General features: G+C 36.3%; 2 protein-coding genes across 2 annotated transcripts; both read left to right on the top strand.

The window, feature by feature from the left end:
* The first annotated feature begins 2,894 nt into the window (after nucleotides 1-2,894).
* LOC108432015 (parvalbumin, thymic-like) lies at nucleotides 2,895-5,103 on the top strand. The gene is made up of 4 exons (XM_017705552.2): nucleotides 2,895-3,023; nucleotides 3,176-3,308; nucleotides 3,511-3,620; nucleotides 3,784-5,103. The coding sequence occupies exons 1-4, from the start codon at nucleotides 2,963-2,965 to the stop codon at nucleotides 3,810-3,812; spliced, it is 333 nt and encodes a 110-aa protein (XP_017561041.1). The 5' UTR covers nucleotides 2,895-2,962; the 3' UTR covers nucleotides 3,813-5,103.
* Nucleotides 5,104-5,945: 842 nt separating this feature from the next.
* LOC108432016 (parvalbumin-2) lies at nucleotides 5,946-8,464 on the top strand. The gene is made up of 5 exons (XM_017705553.2): nucleotides 5,946-6,095; nucleotides 6,609-6,679; nucleotides 6,866-6,998; nucleotides 7,176-7,285; nucleotides 8,172-8,464. The coding sequence occupies exons 2-5, from the start codon at nucleotides 6,619-6,621 to the stop codon at nucleotides 8,195-8,197; spliced, it is 330 nt and encodes a 109-aa protein (XP_017561042.1). The 5' UTR covers nucleotides 5,946-6,095; nucleotides 6,609-6,618; the 3' UTR covers nucleotides 8,198-8,464.
* The last annotated feature ends 2,302 nt before the right edge of the window (nucleotides 8,465-10,766 follow it).

A 10,766-nucleotide genomic window follows, 5' to 3' on the forward strand; every position in this document is an offset into this window, starting at 1 on the left:
TAACTACAAATCTTTTTTATTTATTAGATTAGATTAGATTTATTAGTTTTACAGTAGTTACCAAATAATTTGGGTAATTCTTAAATGGTAAGTAATGAAATCAACAACAAAATAAGATTGAGCCTAAGGTTAAAAGTGTTAAAAATAAGCCTTTTCTATCCTCATTTCATCAGTAAATGTTCAAAACATCACATGCTTTTGAAGAGCTTTGAGAGCACGAAAATGGCCAACATTGCCGTTCCTAAATATGACACCAGCAGCACTACTTTTGGTAATGGTAATACACTTTCACTAGAGCACAGAAGAGACTTTTGCTCACATCTAATTGCTGACTGTGATGACATCATTTGGGTGTACAGACAGGCCCAGCATGACAGCTAAGCAATAACAGGATGTTTACAAAGCCTTTCAGCCTTAAATCAATGAACCAAACAAAATCTATGCGAGGAAGCTCAAAGACATAAGGAGATGGAAGAAAGTAGGAAGCGTGCTCACACTGGGCTGAACCAAATATAAACAACTCTAAATTTACTAAAAGGTTGGTTCCTTTTTTATGTTTTTTGTGGCATGTACAAAACCACACAGTTTAACACATCTGGGGTCTATGGTAAGCATTTGCTAGTGATCCTGATATCCTTGATCATTGAAATAAACAGGAACACACAGAAAAAAATATTTATTTCCCTCTTTTCTTCTTCATTTAGTCAGAAATAATGTTTATTTCACTCCGCATTTTCCTGCAAAGATGACTGAATAACATTAGGAACAACATTCCTGTCTTCTATTTCATTAAGACAAAGTATGTTTTTGTACCAGCAGTTCTTATAAGTCGGGCCTGTTTGCTGGACAGCCATTTCTGACTGTAACGTCTTGATTGTTTCACATTTATTGAATGAGAATTTTATAACATAATGCAATTTTTTGTTCATTATAAACTAGACTAAGATGTATTGCAAATTAAATGATAAATAATATGGCTAATTTAACTATTTTGGGCTTTGGAGGCATCAGTGCTACTCAGTTAAGAACCGTTTTGGAGCCAAAAGAGCTGAGCCAGTTGACGTGACTCACTGAAAAGAGCCATAATGGCTACCACTAGCTGTGCGCATGTACAGGGCTGCTTTGCACTGAATTGTAATTTCAAACAGCCCTGATTCTGCATATTTACAGCATGCCTAAAAACGAACAAATGCTTTTGCATTCAAAATTAAGGTTTCATTTGGAAGATGTTTCTGTTACTGTTCAACTGCTGGTTATTTTGCTTAGCATCCATTTTGGAAGCCTGTTTAACCCCTTAATTTCCCAGACTTATTACATCCTAAGGTTTATTATTCGGTAACTACTGGGACTTCAATGCACACTGGCTGAGCCATTCTTAGGTCGCAGAGGTATGTAATAAAACTTTCATCTTTACTTTGCTGGTACTGTATTGGGTAATAATGCTGGGCAATACACATTGCTGAGCCTGATACTGGTTGTTTCTCCAATGCCACTAGAGTGTGGAAAACAAACTATTTAAAACATAAGGTTTACATTCACTGCTGTAAGACGGCAGCAAAAGATGTGAGTCTTACAGCAGTTCTTAACTCAACTGTGAGATTTGACAGCAATGCAGGTTAAATAACTGAACACACATAACTAAGTCATAGTCCTCAAAATTTGTTCTCGCATGGGTGCTGCTATTCACAATTCTGCTTGCATAACAAAGGAGCAAATGTGAGCATTTTGCACTGTAGAACCCTGAATATACTGCAGCCCAAGCAAGCATTCCAGAACTTAATCATGCCCCACTGACTGGTTAGAGGAACATGTCTTGCTCTTGACTTCTCTGTGCACTCAGTGTTAATTTCCATTAGCAGTACACCTAATTTAATTCAGTGAAGGACTAATTAGATAAACCAGATGTTGAATGATCAGTACTTAGCGACCCGTAACTGCTACAAGTGACAATTTTATTTAAGACTGTTAAGTTGTTCAATAGTTCAATAGGATGAACTATGTTGTAATGGTACATGGTTTCTCCTGTGTAATTACCATTTAATTAAAAGGGAATTCCACTTAATTAAATCGTTGCGATTTAAAGTAATTTAGAGTTGTTCGCTGGGAGTAACTTATAAAGCCAGAATAGTTCACAGTGATGGTGATAGAAACCAGACATCCTAAGTGTGTAATGCCTCTAAAAGCTAACTCATAGAAAGTTATTACATGACATGGTTATGAATGCAGTACCTCATATCTAAGACACTGTTTTATGATAGTTTGACCTAAAATGCATTAAAAAGCCAGTCATGGTGGAAAGGTACATGCAGGGCTTTGGGAGGCAAAACAGCACAAAAAAAACACGTTTTTCAGATTTAACACTATTTTACCATTATCAACATCACATAGAAAACTCAGAAGACCTGTTCACTGGTGGTTTTGGAAAAGTAAATAAATTGGCTTCATCTGCACTGTAGACATTGTTACCCTTGTTTCCAATCAACACCAAAGAAATAGGAAAGTATGTAGATTTTTCTACTATGAACCATTCCATTTACAAACACTTACATATCAACACACTTAAACTTTATGGTCAGTGTTTCACTTCAAAAACATTCATTTTGAAACAAAAAGATTGTGTCACTTTCCAGTTATTTGCAGACTTCACATATGTGTTCATGCTTCTGCTAGATCAAATTATTATTTTAGATTAGTAAACAACTCTTAAAACGGAACAAAGTTAGCGATTCATTAGATCCCAGCACTCTGATTTTTCTTTTTCCTAAATGTGATTTAAGTTCTGTCGAAATGCTTTTTTGCAGTGTTCTGCTCTGAAACAAGTCAAGTAGCACAAAGAGAGCAGGTGCAGCTGACACTGGGGCACTGGTGGTTTCTGACATTCAGCAAGAGTTCTGAGTCAAATCTGTCCTTTTGCCATCATAGAAGACGCAGAACTCGACAAAATCTCTTGGCCTTGCTGAAAATGGCAATTACAGACTTCCTTGCTGCTTCTGATATTTCTTCTGCCATCAATGCTTGCAAAGGTAAGGATTAGACATTTGTTATATCATTTTTATAGTTTTTCTTAAGAACAAGTGTTTTTAGTTTTATGAACTAAATATGCAACTTTCTGCTATTCTTTAATGAACCAGGCCCTTTTGTTGTGTTTGTCTCTAATTTACTGTTTATTTTTTAGCAAAAGATTCTTTTAGTCCAAAGACATTTTTTGCAACTGTGGGTTTATCCAAGCGGTCTCTATCAGAGATTGAGAAGGTTTTCAAAATGCTGGACCAAGACAAGAGTGGTTTCATTGAGCAAGATGAGTTACAGTTGAGTAATCTTAATTCTTAACCACTTCAACCATAACTTGCTGAGATAACAAGTGTGAAGCAGTGTCTTCTCATTATAATAGCAGAGTACATTTTCATCACATTCACCATATATTCATTTTATTATCTGATGTCGCAAATGATGTTTCACAATACTACATCACAGGCATATAATACCTTGTGCTTCATGTTTGCTCTTTAGATTGTTCCTGCAGAATTTCTCGAAGGGGGCACGAGCTTTAACAGCAGCTGAAACAAAGGCTTTTCTCGTGGCTGGAGATATGGACGGAGACGGAAAGATTGGCTGGGAAGGTGGGTTACTGTAAAAGTCTTTATGTTAGGATAGCAACATCTGCATGTGCCAAATGTGCTTTATTTAAGTGAACGGCAATGTGCTGCATACTTACATGAATTCTGTTCACATGATTAAACGGTAATTAATTAAAAGATGGATGTTTGCTTCCTCATTTTCCAGAATTCTCTGCTCTCGTCAATGCTTCCTGAGGCCAGATCTGCCACACAGTGCTGGAGGAAAGAAAAAAGCTGCTTACTGTTACCACTGATTTACTATGAACTCAGTAATAAATCTTACGTATCGATTCAGTAATAAATCTACAGAGACAATCAATAAATGAATGATTCAGTTCTTTGTAAAAAAGAGACCTAAATATAATACACAACAATTATTTAGCGTGTCCAACTTTTGCATTTATTAAAGCTTCGTGCCTTTTTCAAAGAAATGTGAAGGAAATTTTTTCCACACTTCCAGTTTAGTCTTTGAAGTTGGCTGCATTTTCTGTTTCTCATGATCCAATAACAAATTTAGACTCATCAGTCTGTAAAACCTTAATCCACATCTCAGTCCAGTTTTGGTGTTCTTGTGCATATTTTTCAGTTTTCTTTTATTTTCTCAGCAATGGCTTCTTGACAGCTACACATCCTTTGAGACCCATAGCACTGAGTTGTCTTCTCATAGTGAATTCATACCTGTGGATTTTTATTTATTTTTTCAGATTTGAATAAGAGTGGAGCTTGATCTTCTCCTCTCTCTCAAAAACATTAATACTGTTTACTGTTTTGATGGATAGTGGCTCCAGTTTCTCCATGTCTTTAAATAATTTTCTAAACGTGCTTTCACTTATTTTCCTTTGACTTTCCCCTTCCTTCTGCATTATATCTAATCTCCTCACAAAAATTTCCTTCAGCAAAAATTAAGCTGAGGTGCGTTTGGATAGTTGCTTTTGTGAATATTAGTGTCTCTTTGAAGGGGAACACAATGTCATTGCCTCTTTTGGAAACAGCTTTTGTTGGGAGTTAAAGTGTCGGTAGGTTTGCATAAAAGTAAGAGTGGACAAACTGAATATTACACATCTGATATTATTTGTAGTATTGGAGGCTTTCATGTGATTTTCTGTTAAGTAGAGAAGAGTTTCATTCCAAAATGCTGTGTAACACTTGGGATGTATTACAGCTGATTTATAATGGAAAAAACCCCACATTTTTAATTCTCTAATAAAGATGGTATAAATCATCGTATAGCACTGTTTTTCTTCTATGTGGAAAAAGTCTATCATGTGTTTGGAAAGAAACCCTTCAAATGTTTCCTGTTTTTCTACTTTTTGAATAACTCAGTAACTAAATGGCCATTTTGACTGGAAGCCGAATAAATGGAAGGGTGGTCTCTTACTTTCACCATTGTGTGTTACCTGATTGTACCATTTCTCGCACACTTACCCTGGAATTTACCCTGGAGTTACTGTTGTATTTGATTTAAAGAAATCAATAAAAGAAATAAAATGCATCTGAGTCTTTGCCTTCTCATGCCTCTATGCCATGTCTTTCGCTTATCCTGGCCAGCTGTTCTTGCTGTCTAACCACAGAAAGCATCCTCAGACATTTTTCCTGACCTTGAGAGATCACAACTGAGTGCAGCCCTGAAAACACACCAGAGATAGAAGTGATTACACTGCAATAATGAATTTCTCTCACATCTCACTTCACTCCAAAGGAAAATGCATGCCTGTCCTTGAGCAGAAACCAAATAAAAAACACAGAAGAGAAAATTAGAAGTGTAGAATCTTAACTGCAATGCATCATCACACTGAAGCCACATATATTTAGAGCGATTTTGTATAGGCTGTCCTGTTCGTGCCAAATTTACATGTAGCTACGAGCTAAATTCATTGATTATTTTTTTTTCCTATTTGCTAAATAGGCTAACAAGTCTTAAGAATACTTCAGGCTTCAAAAATGTACCGCTATTCCTTTTTCCCAGCCCAGGTTAGCTTGAGGTTATCGTGTTACATTTTGTATAGCTAGGATAGGCGTTGGCTATTTTTACACAACAGTTAATGTAAATAAATATATATGTATGTATAGATTTTTTATGATTTGAATGATTAATCAAAGAGAGGGGAAGGACTCTTAATATGTCTATTCATGCGTGAAAACATCGTTTTCAGAGAAGCGGGTAAATGAGCCTAGACGGATCGCATTACACTTAACTCGCATACCTCACATTTTACTCCAAACACTGACAGCACGTTGGGGCACAGGCGCTCTGGATGCCCTCTTGTGTTTCGCATAAGGACTTAGAGCATCCCCTTTTGAAAGGATATAAATAGCACAATATGACTAGTAGACACATTTTTGTCGAAACTATAGCCAACCTAAGCATATGGTGTCCGTTACAAGCCTTGGGAGAAGAGTATAAAAGCGAAGGAAGAGCTGCTCTGCTCAGGCCATCGCACCTCTCTGGAAACGTACTGTCGCCACCGCAGCACAAAGGTGAGTGTCCCCCGAGAAGGCCGCATCACTCCGATTCAGCAGCTCAGCACTGATATCCATCCGCGGCTAATGCGATTTTTGATCTCCATGGAATAATTTTTAAAAGAAAAGATGAAGATCAACCACCGGACGCACCTACGGACCTATTTCACCACGCAGGACTGAAAACGAGCGCTTATCTCAGTGTTTAGACTGATTAAGGACTTTCTTCTGGCAAAGGATGAGCGTGCTAACCTCGTTTGTGCTCTGCGTTAACACTGTTGACAAGACTTTGTGGGCTAAAAGTCAGCTCTGGTGGAGAACCAGCAAAGTGGAGATGTTTGTTTAGATAGTTGTACATCTTTCATTAGCAGTTGTTTGGCCATTTTCTCTGGACCAATCATTGCAATCCAAAAAATAATAGGCCAGTAGTTAGGCCATATATTTATTTACAGAAATCGATCTAAAAATACTTTGTATGCTTTTAAGTGTGAAATTCTATTTAATTAATGTTCAAATATTATTAACTTGCAGATACTTAAAAATGGCATTCGCTGGAATTCTCAAGGACGAGGACATTGCTGCAGCCATTGCAGACTGTGCTGGTAAGTCAGGCCAGTCCATACCTATAGCTTTACATTTTTCATTATGTTGACTCTCAAATCATTCAGAAAAGTAAGCTGTGATCAAGTTTATCCTTGATTAGGACATTTTTATTGTACCAGTGAGGTTCATTATGATCATTTCAGTGAAGAGAAATGTTTACAAATGGTGTTTCTCTCAACTTCCAGCTGCTGACTCTTTCAACTACAAGACCTTCTTTGCCAAGGCTGGACTGAGTGCAAAGTCCTCTGATGACATCAAGAAAGCCTTCTTCGTCATTGACCAGGACAAGAGTGGCTTCATTGAGGAGGATGAACTTAAGTAAGAATCAGACCGATTTACAGTTAGTTTATATTTTGATTTTTAGAAAAATAAATAGCAAAGCAATAATACATTTTTTCTTTATTATCAAATGCTTTACTTCTTTAAAATCTGTCTTTTTGAAAAGCTTGAAACAAGTACAGTAATATTCATTCTTCCTCTCTCAAACTTCCCCAGGCTGTTCCTGCAGAACTTCTCCGCTGGTGCCAGGGCTCTGACTGATGCTGAGACCAAGGCCTTCCTTGCAGCTGGTGACAGTGATGGCGACGGCAAAATTGGAGTTGATGGTATTCAATTTAATGGAAAATACTTGTAGATTTATGCTTACAATTTATTACACAGTTATTTAGCATTGATAAGTGGAGTAATCTGACCTAATAACACAGAGCTCATACACTGGCGGCCTGGCACACTACATTTATTATTACAGCATTATTAGCATTTAGCATTCAGGTCAAGTCCAGAAAATGGAAGTGGTGCCTTTTTTTGAAAACAAGGCCCAGAACTTAACATATAGGAAATAATTGCATTTAAATTACAATCGTAATATTGGTCAGAGAAATCGCGATTGGATATTTTCCCCAAATCACTCAGCTCTAGTTGAGGAAATCCAAGAACAGCGATGTAACCATAAAATGGTGATACTCAAATCTTAAACATCTAAAATCTGTCCAACTACTAGTCATGTGTTGCCATAGAATAAGACTTAAACTGAATATTTGGATGAGTTGGCTATTAATCCAGTCCCTTTTATCTATGTTAAAAGAATCAGATGACATCTTTCACTTTGCATGCAGAGTGAACACTTAAATCTACAAAAGTTGATGGCAACAGTGCGACTCCAAATCTGGGAGCAAAATGGAATAACTGAGCCAACCAATTGTGGTTATAAATAATTGCATATTGATAATGTCTGCTGCCAAGGAAAGTGACTATAGTAACTAATCAGTTACCAGATGTTCAGTACGCTCAAATTTTTAATCTGGCTTAGTGCTACGCAGTACAACTGAAACATTATGAATTACTTGAATTGCATGAATGACATGAAAATGTTTAAATGTCAGCTTAGTTTAAAATATTTTGCATGCAAAGATCACACACATTACATTATAAATATACAGTAGACTCACAGCATATCAAATTTATTAATGATTTGTTTCTGTTTTGTTTCAGAGTTCGCTTCCCTTGTGAAGGCTTAAGCACTCATGGACCCTATTTTTTGGAAATAGGTCTTTACTTTTGTATATGACTTGTCTCCAATAGTTATTTTAATTTTTTATATTTATTTATGAATACCCAGCTCACTTCACTGCAAGGAACACAACTACATGTTCAGTCTCTTCAACACTCTATTTATTGTTCATACTGTTAGGTAACAGTTCATACTGTTATGTAATTGTGTAATTATGAACCTAACTTGTGCAAATATACAATGTCTTTTGCACCTTTGAAATACAAATAAATTTGCATTTGCCATACAACTGTCCCATGTTGAATATCTAACGTTCACAGTCTTGCATGCAATGGCAGCTTAATAATAATTCATCCAAGAATTCTTAGCATGTTCTTTCAGTGAAATTCAATTGGTCACACATAAGTGAAACAAAAAGAACACTTTCATTTGGAAAAGCATAATTGGACCAGTCAGACACCTGACCATTGAAATTATGTTAAGCCCTAGGATAATGGCTACAGCCACCTGTTGGCAATAGCAGCTAATGAGTTTCTAGCTCTGGCCTGGAGCAACTTAATAGCAGGAATGTACTGCCGTTTCACTGCCAGTATCCATGCAGGATTAATCAGCCATGCTCAGTGTGTGCCTTCCATGAGCCGTAGTGCTGTGCACAGGCATCAGTTACACATTCCTATAATTATACGAGGCAGATCACTAACACTGTGCACGTATGTAGTACATACATATGGTCTGGTGCTACTATACAAGGCAAGCCTCACCAGCCTACTGGATATTACCTTACCTTTACAAGTGCAGTGCAGAGCCTGCTCTGTTAATGTTTTTTTGTCAATTTGTCAGTTTTTAAATGAAAGGGTTTGGTGTGATATGTAAACACTGTTGAACTATCATTCATGTATCATTCACTCCCCACTCCACACTGTCCATGTATTGAAACAATTTTTGTCAAATTTTCACTGCTTTTTGTGATTACATATCATCATTGTCACAACAAAATTTCTAAAATGGTAACTTTTCAGGGGTAGGAATAACCTTTTTAACTTTGAATGGAAGTTAATGGAACAAGATTTTTTAAAGTTATTTTGGAGCATTTCTATCACTTTCAAATTCTCTAAATAAAAACAACCAAAAAAACAAAACAAATTAAAAACAACAAAACTGGAGGCACAAGGTTTTGTTTGGCCTGAAGTTAGAAGCAGTGTTTCAGCCTGTACTGCTGCACAATACAGGGCAGCCAATCAGAACAGCTGCCATTTACAACAGCTGTCAGTCTTGAAGGCACAATAACAAAACAGATTGTTTAATTCTAAGGGATACAAAATGGTATGGCCGCTGACCTCAGAGAAAGACCAAGCTAAAACAATGCTATTGACTTTTATTGTTCAACATGACAGAAGCATACAGTGAATGACAACACTGCCACCTGCAGCTGTTCCCCAACTGGTTACTTAAAGAATAGCCAGCTCCTTTAATTTAATTGTCACTGTGGCACAAATATCATGGACCCCCATTTGCATTGTTTTTAACTTTTTTGAATAATCTGAAAACTAATTACATTTACATTTACATTACATAATACTTTGCATTGTGTATTGCATTGCATGAATGGACCGATCATGATGATGATAAACAGACCGACAGAACTGGTCAAACATTGCTTGGAAAAAAATCTTTTTACACTAACTTCCATTACAAGGTAAGAAAGTTTTTTTTTCCTTCTCCCATAAAAAGACCATTTTGGAAATTTTGTTCTGATAGCAACGATATGTTCTCCTTAGTGATATGACATCTGAAGAGAAATCATCACTATCACTCACTATATTATCAAACTAAACATTCTAACCTTTCCAACCTAAAAAAAGTTTTAAAAAAGTAGGTTATTACTTTGCAAATACACACAACACACATATATATTCATATGAAAACAAGCTAAACTTCTGCATGATTAAATAGTTAAGATGTAAATAAAGTTAGAATGCGAAATACTCCATTATATTACATATAAGTTCTTGTGTTAGAATGTTTCCCAAAGCCTGAGGTTTTTAACCATGTCTCTAAAACTCCTTCACAGAATACATTTACATGAAATGGTTATCAATATGCTACCTGATGACTGAGACATTGTTTTACGATAGCTTTAAGAATTTTTGCCCAGAAATGTACTTTTCACAATCCATTCAGGGCAGACAGGTGCATGCCACTGTTCACCACTATTTTAACCTCATTAACATTACATACATACTCTGAAGACACATGTAGGTCCACTGGTGGTTTTGCACAGTAAAAAAAAGGTCATATTTGTGCTGTAAATATTGTGACCCCTGGTTCCCCCACCACTGCATAGAGCTCTGAGTTGGTAAGTTAACCTAAAATAAACCATTTTTTCATTAAATCACTCTGAATGACTTATGTCTTAAGACTGAATTATACAGATTTTTATTTTAATTGGTGGAATTCCCTTTTAACTAGGGTTACATAGGGTAGCCAAAGTGTAAACAGAGTTCCACTTAGTTTAAGTATGAGCATTTTAATAAAGAAGCTATCAGCTTTCACATCCATCAGCTGAAGTATCACCT

This window comes from Pygocentrus nattereri, chromosome 13 (genome assembly GCF_015220715.1).
Source record: "Pygocentrus nattereri isolate fPygNat1 chromosome 13, fPygNat1.pri, whole genome shotgun sequence".
Lineage (NCBI taxonomy): Eukaryota > Metazoa > Chordata > Actinopteri > Characiformes > Serrasalmidae > Pygocentrus > Pygocentrus nattereri.